General features: G+C 48.1%; 1 protein-coding gene and 1 long non-coding RNA gene across 39 annotated transcripts in view; one reads left to right on the plus strand and one right to left on the minus strand.

The window, feature by feature from the left end:
• Window positions 1-19,297, minus strand: part of LOC110260108 (uncharacterized) — a 139,709-nt gene that overhangs the window by 12,501 nt on the left and 107,911 nt on the right. For 29 of the 38 annotated variants that reach the window (XR_014840451.1, XR_014840453.1, XR_014840450.1 and 26 more), the window contains 7 exons: window positions 18,515-18,602; window positions 12,775-12,906; window positions 10,984-11,054; window positions 10,099-10,186; window positions 4,359-4,490; window positions 2,568-2,638; window positions 1,687-1,774 (listed from right to left, as the gene is read on the minus strand). Coding sequence is in view for 29 of the 38 variants with exons in the window: in XM_085017202.1 (XP_084873328.1) it covers window positions 1,687-1,774; window positions 2,568-2,638; window positions 4,359-4,490; window positions 10,099-10,186; window positions 10,984-11,054; window positions 12,775-12,906; window positions 18,515-18,602 (670 nt within the window). In the remaining 9 variants the exon portion in view is untranslated. Of the gene's footprint in view, window positions 1-1,686; window positions 1,775-2,567; window positions 2,639-4,358; window positions 4,491-5,794; window positions 6,067-10,098; window positions 10,187-10,983; window positions 11,055-12,774; window positions 12,907-14,210; window positions 14,483-18,514; window positions 18,603-19,297 lie in introns of those variants that run through there. The other 9 variants (XR_014840454.1, XR_014840455.1, XM_085017225.1 and 6 more) reach the window with 3 other exon arrangements.
• Window positions 14,481-17,375, plus strand: LOC146404468 (uncharacterized). The gene is made up of 2 exons (XR_014840463.1): window positions 14,481-14,962; window positions 15,520-17,375. It is a non-coding gene; the product is annotated as an uncharacterized LOC146404468 (long non-coding RNA).

The following is a 19,297-nucleotide window of genomic DNA, read 5'->3' on the forward strand; positions in this document are numbered from 1 at the left end:
ACTCCTCACGCTAGCCAAGACGTGGAAACCACCTAAACGTCCACCGACAGATGAATGGGTTAACAAGAGGTGGGATATATACACAATGCGGTACTCCTCAGCCGTGAAAGGAAGGAATTAGTGCCATTTGCAGCAGAGTGGATGGAACTAGAGGCGCTCATCCTAAGCAAAGTCCCTCAGAAAGAGAAACACCAACCCCACATGATGTCACTTATATCTGGACTCTAAAACACAGCACAAATGATCCTTTCCACGGAACAGAAACTCAAGGACTTGCAGAAGAGACTTGTGCTTGCCAGTGGGGTCAGGGAGGAAGTGGGATGCACTGGGACTCTGGGCTTTAGGGATGCAAACAATTGCATCTGGACTGGCTATGCGATGAGAGCCCACTGGATCGCACAGGGATACAATATCCAGCCACTCACGAAGGAACGTGATAGAGGATAGTGGGAGAAAATGTAAGCATGTATATGGGTGTGTCTGTGTGCGTGTGTGCACGCGTGTGCGACAGGATCACTTTCCTGCACAGCAGAAATTAACAGAAAAATTTAAACCGAGTGTAAAGGAAAAAATTAAAATCATTTAAGAAAACTTAGAACTTTCCTGGAGGGGTAATTCTAGGAAAAGTATGCTAATGAAGGGATCTTAAACCCAAAACGTTGATCTTAAAAACCAAAAATAGAACACATGACAATACTGAAATCCAACCACTATCCATCACATGACAGTTTTTCTGCAGGCTTCATTTGGTGCATGGGCCTTGAGCAAAAAGGATGTCTGCCCTCCCAAGAGCCTTACAACAAGAGGGACTTACTTCATGGAGAGAAACACAGAGGGAGCACGGAGTCCTTCTCACCCAGATGGGCAGCGAGTTTGTACAATGGTGCCGCACACCAGGCTAAGGATGAGGGTGAACTGTGAGCTCTTACTTGCAAGGTCGCCTGGGTGTGTGCTACCTAGGGTGGTCAAGTGTGAGAATGACAGTGACACTGTCCAATACAAGCATACGCCTCGCCGATTCCCATCTGCTTTGGCCATGTTGAAGCAATGACCGCAGCACTGACAGGGACCTTTTAAAATGCACAGCATCGACAGGCCCTCTGGAGACCCTGGAATTCCCGGGCATAGACACGGAGCAGGGACCCTCCCCGCTCCGTGCTCCCCACGAACGACCAAGTCCTGGCTGAGGGAGAGGTGCAGGTCAGGGGTCCAGAGCGTCCCCATAGGGAACCCAGCCTGGGTCCCACTTTGGCTTTCCCATGTAGGAGGTCAAGAGCTTGGGCCAACTCTCTCTGCACCATCTCCACCTGAGCAACGGGAAAATTAAGCCAACGTGGGGACAGCAGTGGTGAGGGGCGAATGCATGCCTATAGGGGTGGTACGCAGAGGTGATGGGATGTTTCTTAAGGAACGTTGAGCGGTGTATTTTCTGTATAAATAGGAGAGAGCTCATGAGGAAACAGATACTTACACCACATGTGCTCACACATGGACCTCACTCCCTGTCCCTCGGAATGTGTCACAACCCAAGGAATCAACACAAGAGACTTGTGTCCAGGGCAGGTGCCACCAGGGCATCACTATGACTGGGAAAGAGCTGCCTGCTCCACATCCCAGACTACCCCCTTTCCAAAAGGAACCCAGGATCTGGCTGCTCTCCAACCAATGCCCGCAAGGAAGACCCACCTTCTTCTTCTTCACCCCGATTGTTTGTCACTGGAGTGGGGCGCTCCAAAGCCATGCCATTATTATTAGTTGCGTCATCGGCCGGCATCTAGTGCAAGAAAACAGTGTGAGAATCTAAGCTTCCTGGTCTCTATGGACATGAGAATTTTCATGGTCTTTCTGCCCAGCAAAACCCAAAAGGGAAACACTCCTCGAGTCCACGGTCCCAAAGAAAACACAGAGGTCATCCTGGACAAAGGCTTCAAATCTTCCTGTAGGAATTCTTATGTGTACTTTGACCCAAACCCACCAAATTCTCTTGCAAGGAGGGCAATTCTCTGCTGGTAACATTGCTCTCAGCCGCACTTCCAGTTTCTAGAGGCTGCTGTCAATTTTTCAATCAGTCATGCATTGGGAGAGACATTCCGTCAACACTCGTCCAACCCAGGAAAAATGTAGGTCTCCACTGATTTGAACAGTGTAGACTTGCATAGTTGAAACTGACAGACAAAAGGAGGAAATTGGAGTTCCCGTTGTGGCACGGCGGAACCAAAACTGACTAGAAAGCATGAGGCTGCAGGTTTGATCCCTGGACTCGCTCAGTGGGTTAAGGATCTGGTGTTGCCATGCGCTGTGCTGTAGGTCACCGACTCGGCTCACATCGTGACTTGCTGTGGCTGTGGTATATGCCGGCAGCTGTAGTTCTGATTAGACCCCTAGCCTGGGAAACTCCATGTGCAGCAGGTGCAGCCATTAAAAACCAAAACCAAAACCAAAACCAGAGAGAGAGAGGGAGACAGAGAGAGACAGAGAGAGACAGAGAGAGAGAGAGAGAGAGAGGATAAAAGAAAAATTGAGGAAATGAAGTTATGCTTTTATCTCAGATAAGACAAGGCACTTACTGTGCAGCCACTTGGAGCCTCTATTCCTCCTGCGGTGCTGGGCAGCCTTTCATGGGAGCCCGGGGTTTCTTCTAGGAGGACACAGATGGAAGGGTCATGATATTGGTGACGCTGCTCAGGAACTATTCAGGCAGCATTGTTGGGGAGTGGTGTGTGAACCCAGGGAGGGAGAGTAAGGATGAGGGTGATTTTGAAGCATGGGCACACATGCTGTTGGCTGACCACTCTGGTGGGATGAGGCTGGCCAAGGGGAGGTTCCTTGACATCATGAGAAGGGGAGCTTTAAGCTTCCTAGCCAAAGCCAACATACTCAATTCAATGTAGGCAATTTGAAAAGAGGTAAATTCCAAATTCATGTTCTGGGGAACCTCCCGCTGTGGCTCCGTGCGTTAAGGACCCGAAGCTGTCTCTGTGAGGAGGCAGGGTCGCTCCCTAGCTTCCCTCAGGGGCCTAAGGATCCAGGGTTGCTGCATGCTGTGGCGTAGTGTGCACATGTGGCCTGGATCCGGTGGTGCCATGGCTGGGGTACAGCTCTGGGTGAACCCCTCCCCTGGGAACTTCCATATGCCACAGGTGTGGCCACACACACATAACAAAACAAAAACAAGTCATGCCATGTTTCAAGGACAGAGTCCAATGACTCCTCCAGCCTATTTTAAATCCCGTGGCGACTCCCGCTACTTCTTGGAATGTTCCAAGACCATTTTTCATCTCCACACGGTCACATGCCCTGCTTCTGCTCAGCACAGTGTGATGGCACAGGTATAATATTTATCCTTTGCATAACTGTTAACTATACAGTTCCGTAGCCTTTTTGACTTCCACACGCTTTTCTACCCATCAACACTACCTACACCCACACCTTTGTCATCCTACCCGACATGACCCATCACAACTCACCTTCCCCTGGCCACCAGGCCTTGGTAATTCCTGCTTCTGCTATATGAACGTGCCTACACAAGTAGTATTACACGGTATCTGTCTTGCTGTGCACCTGCCTTATTTCACTCACCACAATAGCTTTTTGTAGTGTTCGGTCCACCCATACCCTAACGTATTTCGAGCTTTAACTCCACTCTGCGGCTAAAGAGTAGCTCACTCGGAGTTTCTTTGGCATTTCATTTTGCCAGTCCTCTCATTCATCACCACATTCAACAAGGCCTTTTGCATGATGCCCATCTTGGGACTCCTGGGAGAAACAGGCCAGGGAGCATTCGGGTACGGATTTCTCTGTGCTATAATGGTGAGAAATCACATTGCACATCTGTCAAAGGGCAGAGCTTATAAGAGCACCAAGTATGACTCCTAAGGCAAACTATTAGTGTTCTGCTAATTGGAATAAAGGTACCACCAGCATGTGATACACTGTCAATGGCTGGACCTGGAGCGGTGGGATTCGGGAACCGTCTGTGTCATCTGTTGGACTTCTTTGTCCACATAATCCAGGTCGAAACAATGTCTAATAATTTAAAGACACCTGGAAACACGGCTTCCCTGAGGGAGACACAGCAGCTAATGTCCAAAAGCCAGCCGTCATCGACACCCTGGCTAGAGATCATCTTCACCCTCCAACATCAACCGGCTGTTGAGATTTCAAAGTCGTTTTATTTCCACAGGTATATAAACACTACCACCTGACTAAGTATGTTTCAACTTGGACACACACGCACGCACGCACACACGCATGCACGCACAAAGGATACCACAAAATACTTCCGAGTTCATTCGTATACAGGGGACCCTAAAGAAAAATTATTCTTGCATGCACCGAAGGAGAAAATCTCCATGTACCTGTCCCCGACCCATTAGCGGGGTGCACTCGCTGGTGGCGCCAGGAGCATAACTTTCTGATGCAGCCAGAGGTGGATCTTTGTGACATCTGTCGATTGTTCCTTTGGATCCGGAAGCAGCATCCTATGCAATCTATCACAACAGGGAGGACTGCTGACATCTTGCTGTCAGAAGACCGTAGGGAAATTTGTACTCATTTATTCCATTTAATCTTTTGGTCCCCTGGCTCACCAGCTGCCCAGGAGTGCTGCCTGGATCAAGGTCAGACTTAGAAGGATCATGCAGTTTAAAACAACCAACAGACAGGATTTTTGAACAACCACCTTTGTTTAACTGAGACCTTCTAGAAACAGAGCCAAGTAAGAGTGATCGTGCCTGATGGTCTGGTTCAAACACATTCAGAAGAATCATGAACCTGGGGAAAGGGTTGTAGATCCCTAAGGGCCTCGATGCCCTGTTCTACGAGGTGGAAATGGTATTCTAGAAGGCTGACTTTTAGTATGATGTTATGAGGACGACTTCATGAAGTACGGGTAACATTTTAGAAAAAGGAAGGACGGGTGCCTCGTCAATGCTCCGTATGCGTTCAGCCTTGAGTGATGGCAAGAGTAAGCTAGACAGTCAGTGGTGGCTGAAAACCAAAGGGGGTAAATGGATGCCTCAAGTCGGGAAGGGTGGAAGCTTATTCCCCAGCATCTTCATGGGAACGATGCTTCGCAGCTCATGGACAGTACCTATTTTCATCTCCTCTGATACTCAGTCCTGTTGAAGGTGAGGAAGTGCAAACAGGACCCACATGAGGGGTAACCAAGTGACAGTCCAAGCGTCACAACAATGACGGGTGATGAATCTGAGGCAGGTGGACCAGACATATTAATTAAGACAACGAACCCGGAAGTTATACGCATAACTCTAGAGATAGCTCAGAGGGGTAGAAATGAGAAGAAAAACACAAGAAGGAAAAATGCAGGAGACAAAGTGAGCGAGCCCATCTGAAGGAACAGCCACTCGGGGGAGCAATGTAAACTTACCTTAGGAACAGTGATTGAGATTGCCCATTCCTAAAGCATGAGCCGTGAAGTGAGAGCGTCACACTGGCCACCACGTACAAACCTCTCAGGCCACAGAGCGACAGCCTGACCATGAGGCAAGAAGTGCACAAGCACATTACCGTGGTGACGTGTCATCGTACCACTTTCAGAGGGAAGTCAACCCCTGCACAGGATGGGTCCAACGGCTGCTGGCAGAGAGCGTGTTTCCATGGACAAGCTTGGCTTTTCAGAGGAGCCTTGTCATTTCCGAAACGGAATCTCAGGCTCCCACAGAACCCTCTGACTAAGAAAATAATTTCCTATGAGAGAGAACGACCTGTCCCCCAGGAGGAGTTGAGAGTGAACCTTGCAGGGTGAAGAGGCCAAAAAGCCAGCATGTGCAGAATTTAAGGAAGAACTACCCCTCCATTTCTACTCTTCCTGAGTCACTAGACATTTGCCAATCAAACCATTTCAAAACGTGAGATTTAAGGTTATTGTAACCAGGGTGAATGTTTTCATGTTTCATGACGACTGCTATTCTGCAGTGTCCTATTCAAGTTTGCTGCTCACAAAAATTACTATTTTTGATGCACATTGCAAGTAAGTCTCCAATTTGTCACATGCTTGTATCTTACTACAGTTACTCGTACATACAACCTGAGGAAAGTTTTCTTCTTTTGCCAAAAAGAAAAAAAAAAAAAGGAAGAAAGAAAAAGAAAAAAAGAAAATCAGTAATTATTTCTGTAATTTCTGGCTTTGAGAAAGAAAAGGAGGAAGAATATTGTGACCATTATTCACACCAAGGATTAACGGCGCCCTTAAGAAAAGTTCCTCCTACTTAGGAACGTGAGCACAGGGGTTTCAAGACAAATTTTTCTATTAAACCATTGTGACTATTTCTAGACATGCATGTCAAAGGGGGCAATCGGTTTTTCAGGAGGAGGATACAACTTTTCCCCTAGAAGTTACGTACGGCCAGAAGTGTCCCAGTCCAGTCATAAAAGGAGCAGAATGTTTTGTAAAGCACACATGGTAATTTATGTCTCAAGTAAAAATCTCAGAACATTTTGGATGGGATAGTGATGGTGCACCAACGATTCATCCATTTAAACAGATTAGACTTACGACGTGCCTATTTATCCAAGAAGGAACTGGTAGGTGTTTGCTGGCAAAGAGGGGCACATTCAATTTGCAACTAAAAGAAACTTGTCAATGTCCAATTATTGATTTCAGTAGTGGAGAATTAACTGAGTTCGGATATAGATTCAACTTGCCATGTAGATCAGGCATTCCTTTGGCCAAGCCCTATGGTGGATTTGTTTTGTTTGGGGGTGGGGTGGGGGGGCGATCTTCCTCTAGTCAGATACTACAAATGTTTTGAAAAGCTGGTGACTATCGATACTAATGCATCAAGATAAATGATGTAAAAATGATGGGACAGGGCCAACTTGGAGAATATCACCGCTACATGCATTGTATCATGAACAGCCTAGCCAAATCCTGCTGCCTATAAAGAGCATTAGCCACCATGCTTATGGAGTGCACCTCTGTGTTCCCTCCTAATTGCATCCTATGTTGGAACCCCAACTTCCAGTGGGATGGTACCGGGAGGTGGGGCCTTTGGGAGGCAATTGGTTTATGAGTGTGGAGTCCCTCTAGGTGGACTAGAGCTCTCCCCTTTTCCTCTTTGTTCTTTTTTATTTTTTGTCAGGTGAGGAGGATGCATGAGAAAAATGACCCTGTGTAAACGCGAAAGAAGGAAGACAAAACAAGGAGAGGCGGTAGACAAGGGGATGGGCAAAGGCCCTGGAGTGCACACGGGTAGCTGCAGAGGGCCAAGGAACAGGAGGAAGGCTGCTCTCCCCAGGCTTGCAAGGAGACACCTCCCCCAGTGTTCACTCCAGGGGAGGGGATGGCCTTCCTCTTAGCCACTCAAGCAGGGGTCCAAGGAAGAACCCAAAGCATTAAACATCTGGGGACCAACCTGAGCCAGGAGCTGCAAGACCTCTGCGCCGAGAGCAATAAAACATGACTCAAGGAAATTAAGGAGGAGTCAAAGAAGGGCAGACATAGGCCACGCTCCTGGCTTGGAAAAAATGAATATCCTAAAAATGGCCGTTCTACGCAAAGCAATCTACAGATGCAATGCCATCCCTATCCGTGATCGTTTTCACAGAACTAGAACAAAACCGTCCAAACATTTACACGGAACCTAAACAGGCCCGGAATGGCCAAGGCAATCCTGAGGAGCAAAAACCAAGCAGGAGGCACACCTCTCCCAGACTTCGGTCAATATTACAAAGCTACGGTAAGCAAGACAGTGTGGCAAAGGTACCAAAACCGACACACAGACCACTGGAACAGAAGACAGAACCCAGAAATAAACCCCAAACCGACGGTCAATTATTCTTCAACAAAGGGGGCAAGAATGTCAAGGGGGGAAAAGACAGTCTGTTCAGCGCGTGGTGCTGGGAAGCTGGACAGCCACATGAAAATCCAGGAAACTGGAAAACAACACCCTCAAACCGTGCACAAAAAGAAACTCAAAACGGCTTAAAGACTTAAACCTAAGACAAGACACCATCAACAGCAAACACAAACAACGACCCACTTGAAAAATGGGCAAGAGAACTGAATAGACAGTCACCCAAGGAAGATAGACAGATGGCCAACAGGCACACGAAAACATGCTCAACACCATGAATGATTAGAACAAGGCAAATCCAAGCTGCTAAGAAGTACCACCTCGCACCTGTCAGAAGGGCCATCATTAGTAAGGCTAGAAATTACAAATGCTGGAGAGGGTGTGCAGAAGAGGGTACCCTCCCACCCTGTTGGTAGGAATGTAACTTGGCACAGCCGCTATGGAAAGCACCATGCAGGGACCTCGGAAAACTAAATATAGAACTAGCATGTGGCCCAGAAATCCCACTCTTGGGCGCATGTGGGGACAAGACTTGCCTTGAACAAGATACAGGCACCCATGGACGTTGACGACAGCGCCGAGTGTCCAGTGCGGCACTCCTCACGCTAGCCAAGACGTGGAAACCACCTAAACGTCCACCGACAGATGAATGGGTTAACAAGAGGTGGGATATATACACAATGCGGTACTCCTCAGCCGTGAAAGGAAGGAATTAGTGCCATTTGCAGCAGAGTGGATGGAACTAGAGGCGCTCATCCTAAGCAAAGTCCCTCAGAAAGAGAAACACCAACCCCACATGATGTCACTTATATCTGGACTCTAAAACACAGCACAAATGATCCTTTCCACGGAACAGAAACTCAAGGACTTGCAGAAGAGACTTGTGCTTGCCAGTGGGGTCAGGGAGGAAGTGGGATGCACTGGGACTCTGGGCTTTAGGGATGCAAACAATTGCATCTGGACTGGCTATGCGATGAGAGCCCACTGGATCGCACAGGGATACAATATCCAGCCACTCACGAAGGAACGTGATAGAGGATAGTGGGAGAAAATGTAAGCATGTATATGGGTGTGTCTGTGTGCGTGTGTGCACGCGTGTGCGACAGGATCACTTTCCTGCACAGCAGAAATTAACAGAAAAATTTAAACCGAGTGTAAAGGAAAAAATTAAAATCATTTAAGAAAACTTAGAACTTTCCTGGAGGGGTAATTCTAGGAAAAGTATGCTAATGAAGGGATCTTAAACCCAAAACGTTGATCTTAAAAACCAAAAATAGAACACATGACAATACTGAAATCCAACCACTATCCATCACATGACAGTTTTTCTGCAGGCTTCATTTGGTGCATGGGCCTTGAGCAAAAAGGATGTCTGCCCTCCCAAGAGCCTTACAACAAGAGGGACTTACTTCATGGAGAGAAACACAGAGGGAGCACGGAGTCCTTCTCACCCAGATGGGCAGCGAGTTTGTACAATGGTGCCGCACACCAGGCTAAGGATGAGGGTGAACTGTGAGCTCTTACTTGCAAGGTCGCCTGGGTGTGTGCTACCTAGGGTGGTCAAGTGTGAGAATGACAGTGACACTGTCCAATACAAGCATACGCCTCGCCGATTCCCATCTGCTTTGGCCATGTTGAAGCAATGACCGCAGCACTGACAGGGACCTTTTAAAATGCACAGCATCGACAGGCCCTCTGGAGACCCTGGAATTCCCGGGCATAGACACGGAGCAGGGACCCTCCCCGCTCCGTGCTCCCCACGAACGACCAAGTCCTGGCTGAGGGAGAGGTGCAGGTCAGGGGTCCAGAGCGTCCCCATAGGGAACCCAGCCTGGGTCCCACTTTGGCTTTCCCATGTAGGAGGTCAAGAGCTTGGGCCAACTCTCTCTGCACCATCTCCACCTGAGCAACGGGAAAATTAAGCCAACGTGGGGACAGCAGTGGTGAGGGGCGAATGCATGCCTATAGGGGTGGTACGCAGAGGTGATGGGATGTTTCTTAAGGAACGTTGAGCGGTGTATTTTCTGTATAAATAGGAGAGAGCTCATGAGGAAACAGATACTTACACCACATGTGCTCACACATGGACCTCACTCCCTGTCCCTCGGAATGTGTCACAACCCAAGGAATCAACACAAGAGACTTGTGTCCAGGGCAGGTGCCACCAGGGCATCACTATGACTGGGAAAGAGCTGCCTGCTCCACATCCCAGACTACCCCCTTTCCAAAAGGAACCCAGGATCTGGCTGCTCTCCAACCAATGCCCGCAAGGAAGACCCACCTTCTTCTTCTTCACCCCGATTGTTTGTCACTGGAGTGGGGCGCTCCAAAGCCATGCCATTATTATTAGTTGCGTCATCGGCCGGCATCTAGTGCAAGAAAACAGTGTGAGAATCTAAGCTTCCTGGTCTCTATGGACATGAGAATTTTCATGGTCTTTCTGCCCAGCAAAACCCAAAAGGGAAACACTCCTCGAGTCCACGGTCCCAAAGAAAACACAGAGGTCATCCTGGACAAAGGCTTCAAATCTTCCTGTAGGAATTCTTATGTGTACTTTGACCAAAACCCACCAAATTCTCTTGCAAGGAGGGCAATTCTCTGCTGGTAACATTGCTCTCAGCCGCACTTCCAGTTTCTAGAGGCTGCTGTCAATTTTTCAATCAGTCATGCATTGGGAGAGACATTCTGTCAACACTCGTCCAACCCAGGAAAAATGTAGGTCTCCACTGATTTGAACAGTGTAGATTTGCATAGTTGAAACTGACAGACAAAAGGAGGAAATTGGAGCTCCCGTTGTGGCATGGCGGAACCAAAACTGACTAGAAAGCATGAGGCTGCAGGTTTGATCCCTGGACTCGCTCAGTGGGTTAAGGATCTGGTGTTGCCATGCGCTGTGCTGTAGGTCACCGACTCGGCTCACATCGTGACTTGCTGTGGCTGTGGTATATGCCGGCAGCTGTAGTTCTGATTAGACCCCTAGCCTGGGAAACTCCATGTGCAGCAGGTGCAGCCATTAAAAACCAAAACCAAAACCAAAACCAGAGAGAGAGAGGGAGACAGAGAGAGACAGAGAGAGACAGAGAGAGACAGAGAGAGAGAGAGAGGATAAAAGAAAAATTGAGGAAATGAAGTTATGCTTTTATCTCAGATAAGACAAGGCACTTACTGTGCAGCCACTTGGAGCCTCTATTCCTCCTGCGGTGCTGGGCAGCCTTTCATGGGAGCCCGGGGTTTCTTCTAGGAGGACACAGATGGAAGGGTCATGATATTGGTGACGCTGCTCAGGAACTATTCAGGCAGCATTGTTGGGGAGTGGTGTGTGAACCCAGGGAGGGAGAGTAAGGATGAGGGTGATTTTGAAGCATGGGCACACATGCTGTTGGCTGACCACTCTGGTGGGATGAGGCTGGCCAAGGGGAGGTTCCTTGACATCATGAGAAGGGGAGCTTTAAGCTTCCTAGCCAAAGCCAACATACTCAATTCAATGTAGGCAATTTGAAAAGAGGTAAATTCCAAATTCATGTTCTGGGGAACCTCCCGCTGTGGCTCCGTGCGTTAAGGACCCGAAGCTGTCTCTGTGAGGAGGCAGGGTCGCTCCCTAGCTTCCCTCAGGGGCCTAAGGATCCAGGGTTGCTGCATGCTGTGGCGTAGTGTGCACATGTGGCCTGGATCCGGTGGTGCCATGGCTGGGGTACAGCTCTGGGTGAACCCCTCCCCTGGGAACTTCCATATGCCACAGGTGTGGCCACACACACATAACAAAACAAAAACAAGTCATGCCATGTTTCAAGGACAGAGTCCAATGACTCCTCCAGCCTATTTTAAATCCCGTGGCGACTCCCGCTACTTCTTGGAATGTTCCAAGACCATTTTTCATCTCCACACGGTCACATGCCCTGCTTCTGCTCAGCACAGTGTGATGGCACAGGTATAATATTTATCCTTTGCATAACTGTTAACTATACAGTTCCGTAGCCTTTTTGACTTCCACACGCTTTTCTACCCATCAACACTACCTACACCCACACCTTTGTCATCCTACCCGACATGACCCATCACAACTCACCTTCCCCTGGCCACCAGGCCTTGGTAATTCCTGCTTCTGCTATATGAACGTGCCTACACAAGTAGTATTACACGGTATCTGTCTTGCTGTGCACCTGCCTTATTTCACTCACCACAATAGCTTTTTGTAGTGTTCGGTCCACCCATACCCTAACGTATTTCGAGCTTTAACTCCACTCTGCGGCTAAAGAGTAGCTCACTCGGAGTTTCTTTGGCATTTCATTTTGCCAGTCCTCTCATTCATCACCACATTCATCAAGGCCTTTTGCATGATGCCCATCTTGGGACTCCTGGGAGAAACAGGCCAGGGAGCATTCGGGTACGGATTTCTCTGTGCTATAATGGTGAGAAATCACATTGCACATCTGTCAAAGGGCAGAGCTTATAAGAGCACCAAGTATGACTCCTAAGGCAAACTATTAGTGTTCTGCTAATTGGAATAAAGGTACCACCAGCATGTGATACACTGTCAATGGCTGGACCTGGAGCGGTGGGATTCGGGAACCGTCTGTGTCATCTGTTGGACTTCTTTGTCCACATAATCCAGGTCGAAACAATGTCTAATAATTTAAAGACACCTGGAAACACGGCTTCCCTGAGGGAGACACAGCAGCTAATGTCCAAAAGCCAGCCGTCATCGACACCCTGGCTAGAGATCATCTTCACCCTCCAACATCAACCGGCTGTTGAGATTTCAAAGTCGTTTTATTTCCACAGGTATATAAACACTACCACCTGACTAAGTATGTTTCAACTTGGACACACACGCACGCACGCACGCACGCATGCACGCACAAAGGATACCACAAAATACTTCCGAGTTCATTCGTATACAGGGGACCCTAAAGAAAAATTATTCTTGCATGCACCGAAGGAGAAAATCTCCACGTACCTGTCCCCGACCCATTAGCGGGGTGCACTCGCTGGTGGCGCCAGGAGCATAACTTTCTGATGCAGCCAGAGGTGGATCGTTGTGACGTCTGTCGATTGTTCCTTTGGATCCGGAAGCAGCATCCTATGCAATCTATCACAACAGGGAGGACTGCTGACATCTTGCTGTCAGAAGACCGTAGGGAAATTTGTACTCATTTATTCCATTTAATCTTTTGGTCCCCTGGCTCACCAGCTGCCCAGGAGTGCTGCCTGGATCAAGGTCAGACTTAGAAGGATCATGCAGCTTAAAACAACCAACAGACAGGATTTTTGAACAACCACCTTTGTTTAACTGAGACCTTCTAGAAACACAGCAAAGTAAGAGTGATCGTGCCTGATGGTCTGGTTCAAACACATTCAGAAGAATCATGAACCTGGGGAAAGGGTTGTAGATCCCTAAGGGCCTCGATGCCCTGTTCTACGAGGTGGAAATGGTATTCTAGAAGGCTGACTTTTAGTATGATGTTATGAGGACGACTTCATGAAGTACGGGTAACATTTTAGAAAAAGGAAGGACGGGTGCCTCGTCAATGCTCCGTATGCGTTCAGCCTTGAGTGATGGCAAGAGTAAGCTAGACAGTCAGTGGTGGCTGAAAACCAAAGGGGGTAAATGGATGCCTCAAGTCGGGAAGGGTGGAAGCTTATTCCCCAGCATCTTCATGGGAACGATGCTTCGCAGCTCATGGACAGTACCTATTTTCATCTCCTCTGATACTCAGTCCTGTTGAAGGTGAGGAAGTGCAAACAGGACCCACATGAGGGGTAACCAAGTGACAGTCCAAGCGTCACAACAATGACGGGTGATGAATCTGAGGCAGGTGGACCAGACATATTAATTAAGACAACGAACCCGGAAGTTATACGCATAACTCTAGAGATAGCTCAGAGGGGTAGAAATGAGAAGAAAAACACAAGAAGGAAAAATGCAGGAGACAAAGTGAGCGAGCCCATCTGAAGGAACAGCCACTCGGGGGAGCAATGTAAACTTACCTTAGGAACAGTGATTGAGATTGCCCATTCCTAAAGCATGAGCCGTGAAGTGAGAGCGTCACACTGGCCACCACGTACAAACCTCTCAGGCCACAGAGCGACAGCCTGACCATGAGGCAAGAAGTGCACAAGCACATTACCGTGGTGACGTGTCATCGTACCACTTTCAGAGGGAAGTCAACCCCTGCACAGGATGGGTCCAACGGCTGCCGGCAGAGAGCGTGTTTCCATGGACAAGCTTGGCTTTTCAGAGGAGCCTTGTCATTTCCGAAACGGAATCTCAGGCTCCCACAGAACCCTCTGACTAAGAAAATAATTTCCTATGAGAGAGAACGACCTGTCCCCCAGGAGGAGTTGAGAGTGAACCTTGCAGGGTGAAGAGGCCAAAAAGCCAGCATGTGCAGAATTTAAGGAAGAACTACCCCTCCATTTCTACTCTTCCTGAGTCACTAGACATTTGCCAATCAAACCATTTCAAAACGTGAGATTTAAGGTTATTGTAACCAGGGTGAATGTTTTCATGTTTCATGACGACTGCTATTCTGCAGTGTCCTATTCAAGTTTGCTGCTCACAAAAATTACTATTTTTGATGCACATTGCAAGTAAGTCTCCAATTTGTCACATGCTTGTATCTTACTACAGTTACTCGTACATACAACCTGAGGAAAGTTTTCTTCTTTTGCCAAAAAGAAAAAAAAAAAAAGGAAGAAAGAAAAAGAAAAAAAGAAAATCAGTAATTATTTCTGTAATTTCTGGCTTTGAGAAAGAAAAGGAGGAAGAATATTGTGACCATTATTCACACCAAGGATTAACGGCGCCCTTAAGAAAAGTTCCTCCTACTTAGGAACGTGAGCACAGGGGTTTCAAGACAAATTTTTCTATTAAACCATTGTGACTATTTCTAGACATGCATGTCAAAGGGGGCAATCGGTTTTTCAGGAGGAGGATACAACTTTTCCCCTAGAAGTTACGTACGGCCAGAAGTGTCCCAGTCCAGTCATAAAAGGAGCAGAATGTTTTGTAAAGCACACATGGTAATTTATGTCTCAAGTAAAAATCTCAGAACATTTTGGATGGGATAGTGATGGTGCACCAACGATTCATCCATTTAAACAGATTAGACTTACGACGTGCCTATTTATCCAAGAAGGAACTGGTAGGTGTTTGCTGGCAAAGAGGGGCACATTCAATTTGCAACTAAAAGAAACTTGTCAATGTCCAATTATTGATTTCAGTAGTGGAGAATTAACTGAGTTCGGATATAGATTCAACTTGCCATGTAGATCAGGCATTCCTTTGGCCAAGCCCTATGGTGGATTTGTTTTGTTTGGGGGTGGGGTGGGGGGGCGATCTTCCTCTAGTCAGATACTACAAATGTTTTGAAAAGCTGGTGACTATCGATACTAATGCATCAAGATAAATGATGTAAAAATGATGGGACAGGGCCAACTTGGAGAATATCACCGCTACATGCATTGTATCATGAACAGCCTAGCCAAATCCTGCTGCCTATAAAGAGCATTAGCCACCATGCTTATGGAGTGCACCTCTGTGTTCCCTCCTAATTGCATCCTATGTTGGAACCCCAACTTCCAGTGGGATGGTACCGGGAGGTGGGGCCTTTGGGAGGCAATTGGTTTATGAGTGTGGAGTCCCTCTAGGTGGACTAGAGCTCTCCCCTTTTCCTCTTTGTTCTTTTTTATTTTTTGTCAGGTGAGGAGGATGCATGAGAAAAATGACCCTGTGTAAACGCGAAAGAAGGAAGACAAAACAAGGAGAGGCGGTAGACAAGGGGATGGGCAAAGGCCCTGGAGTGCACACGGGTAGCTGCAGAGGGCCAAGGAACAGGAGGAAGGCTGCTCTCCCCAGGCTTGCAAGGAGACACCTCCCCCAGTGTTCACTCCAGGGGAGGGGATGGCCTTCCTCTTAGCCACTCAAGCAGGGGTCCAAGGAAGAACCCAAAGCATTAAACATCTGGGGACCAACCTGAGCCAGGAGCTGCAAGACCTCTGCGCCGAGAGCAATAAAACATGACTCAAGGAAATTAAGGAGGAGTCAAAGAAGGGCAGACATAGGCCACGCTCCTGGCTTGGAAAAAATGAATATCCTAAAAATGGCCGTTCTACGCAAAGCAATCTACAGATGCAATGCCATCCCTATCCGTGATCGTTTTCGCAGAACTAGAACAAAACCGTCCAAACATTTACACGGAACCTAAACAGGCCCGGAATGGCCAAGGCAATCCTGAGGAGCAAAAACCAAGCAGGAGGCACACCTCTCCCAGACTTCGGTCAATATTACAAAGCTACGGTAAGCAAGACAGTGTGGCAAAGGTACCAAAACCGACACACAGACCACTGGAACAGAAGACAGAACCCAGAAATAAACCCCAAACCGACGGTCAATTATTCTTCAACAAAGGGGGCAAGAATGTCAAGGGGGGAAAAGACAGTCTGTTCAGCGCGTGGTGCTGGGAAGCTGGACAGCCACATGAAAATCCAGGAAACTGGAAAACAACACCCTCAAACCGTGCACAAAAAGAAACTCAAAACGGCTTAAAGACTTAAACCTAAGACAAGACACCATCAACAGCAAACACAAACAACGACCCACTTGAAAAATGGGCAAGAGAACTGAATAGACAGTCACCCAAGGAAGATAGACAGATGGCCAACAGGCACACGAAAACATGCTCAACACCATGAATGATTAGAACAAGGCAAATCCAAGCTGCTAAGAAGTACCACCTCGCACCTGTCAGAAGGGCCATCATTAGTAAGGCTAGAAATTACAAATGCTGGAGAGGGTGTGCAGAAGAGGGTACCCTCCCACCCTGTTGGTAGGAATGTAACTTGGCACAGCCGCTATGGAAAGCACCATGCAGGGACCTCGGAAAACTAAATATAGAACTAGCATGTGGCCCAGAAATCCCACTCTTGGGCGCATGTGGGGACAAGACTTGCCTTGAACAAGATACAGGCACCCATGGACGTTGACGACAGCGCCGAGTGTCCAGTGCGGCACTCCTCACGCTAGCCAAGACGTGGAAACCACCTAAACGTCCACCGACAGATGAATGGGTTAACAAGAGGTGGGATATATACACAATGCGGTACTCCTCAGCCGTGAAAGGAAGGAATTAGTGCCATTTGCAGCAGAGTGGATGGAACTAGAGGCGCTCATCCTAAGCAAAGTCCCTCAGAAAGAGAAACACCAACCCCACATGATGTCACTTATATCTGGACTCTAAAACACAGCACAAATGATCCTTTCCACGGAACAGAAACTCAAGGACTTGCAGAAGAGACTTGTGCTTGCCAGTGGGGTCAGGGAGGAAGTGGGATGCACTGGGACTCTGGGCTTTAGGGATGCAAACAATTGCATCTGGACTGGCTATGCGATGAGAGCCCACTGGATCGCACAGGGATACAATATCCAGCCACTCACGAAGGAACGTGATAGAGGATAGTGGGAGAAAATGTAAGCATGTATATGGGTGTGTCTGTGTGCGTGTGTGCACGCGTGTGCGACAGGATCACTTTCCTGCACAGCAGAAATTAACAGAAAAATTTAAACCGAGTGTAAAGGAAAAAATTAAAATCATTTAAGAAAACTTAGAACTTTCCTGGAGGGGTAATTCTAGGAAAAGTATGCTAATGAAGGGATCTTAAACCCAAAACGTTGATCTTAAAAACCAAAAATAGAACACATGACAATACTGAAATCCAACCACTATCCATCACATGACAGTTTTTCTGCAGGCTTCATTTGGTGCATGGGCCTTGAGCAAAAAGGATGTCTGCCCTCCCAAGAGCCTTACAACAAGAGGGACTTACTTCATGGAGAGAAACACAGAGGGAGCACGGAGTCCTTCTCACCCAGATGGGCAGCGAGTTTGTACAATGGTGCCGCACACCAGGCTAAGGATGAGGGTGAACTGTGAGCTCTTACTTGCAAGGTCGCCTGGGTGTGTGCTACCTAGGGTGGTCAAGTGTGAGAATGACAGTGACACTGTCCAATACAAGCATACGCCTCGCCGATTCCCATCTGCTTTGGCCATGTTGAAGCAATGACCGCAGCACTGACAGGGACCTTTTAAAATGCACAGCATCGACAGGCCCTCTGGAGACCCTGGAATTCCCGGGCATAGACACGGAGCAGGGACCCTCCCCGCTTCGTGCTCCCCACGAACGACCAAGTCCTGGCTGAGGGAGAGGTGCAGGTCAGGGGTCCAGAGCGTCCCCATAGGGAACCCAGCCTGGGTCCCACTTTGGCTTTCCCATGTAGGAGGTCAAGAGCTTGGGCCAACTCTCTCTGCACCATCTCCACCTGAGCAACGGGAAAATTAAGCCAACGTGGGGACAGCAGTGGTGAGGGGCGAATGCATGCCTATAGGGGTGGTACGCAGAGGTGATGGGATGTTTCTTAAGGAACGTTGAGCGGTGTATTTTCTGTATAAATAGGAGAGAGCTCATGAGGAAACAGATACTTACACCACATGTGCTCACACATGGACCTCACTCCCTGTCCCTCGGAATGTGTCACAACCCAAGGAATCAACACAAGAGACTTGTGTCCAGGGCAGGTGCCACCAGGGCATCACTATGACTGGGAAAGAGCTGCCTGCTCCACATCCCAGACTACCCCCTTTCCAAAAGGAACCCAGGATCTGGCTGCTCTCCAACCAATGCCCGCAAGGAAGACCCACCTTCTTCTTCTTCACCCCGATTGTTTGTCACTGGAGTGGGGCGCTCCAAAGCCATGCCATTATTATTAGTTGCGTCATCGGCCGGCATCTAGTGCAAGAAAACAGTGTGAGAATCTAAGCTTCCTGGTCTCTATGGACATGAGAATTTTCATGGTCTTTCTGCCCAGCAAAACCCAAAAGGGAAACACTCCTCGAGTCCACGGTCCCAAAGAAAACACAGAGGTCATCCTGGACAAAGGCTTCAAATCTTCCTGTAGGAATTCTTATGTGTACTTTGACCCAAACCCACCAAATTCTCTTGCAAGGAGGGCAATTCTCTGCTGGTAACATTGCTCTCAGCCGCACTTCCAGTTTCTAGAGGCTGCTGTCAATTTTTCAATCAGTCATGCATTGGGAGAGACATTCTGTCAACACTCGTCCAACCCAGGAAAAATGTAGGTCTCCACTGATTTGAACAGTGTAGACTTGCATAGTTGAAACTGACAGACAAAAGGAGGAAATTGGAGTTCCCGTTGTGGCACGGCGGAACCAAAACTGACTAGAAAGCATGAGGCTGCAGGTTTGATCCCTGGACTCGCTCAGTGGGTTAAGGATCTGGTGTTGCCATGCGCTGTGCTGTAGGTCACCGACTCGGCTCACATCGTGACTTGCTGTGGCTGTGGTATATGCCGGCAGCTGTAGTTCTGATTAGACCCCTAGCCTGGGAAACTCCATGTGCAGCAGGTGCAGCCATTAAAAACCAAAACCAAAACCAAAACCAGAGAGAGAGAGGGAGACAGAGAG

Source organism: Sus scrofa, chromosome 3, assembly GCF_054392235.1.
Source record: "Sus scrofa isolate SSC_HxYL_T2T_F1_AM1 chromosome 3, Sscrofa_HxYL_maternal_Yorkshire_Landrace_v2.0, whole genome shotgun sequence".
NCBI classification, from domain to species: domain Eukaryota; kingdom Metazoa; phylum Chordata; class Mammalia; order Artiodactyla; family Suidae; genus Sus; species Sus scrofa.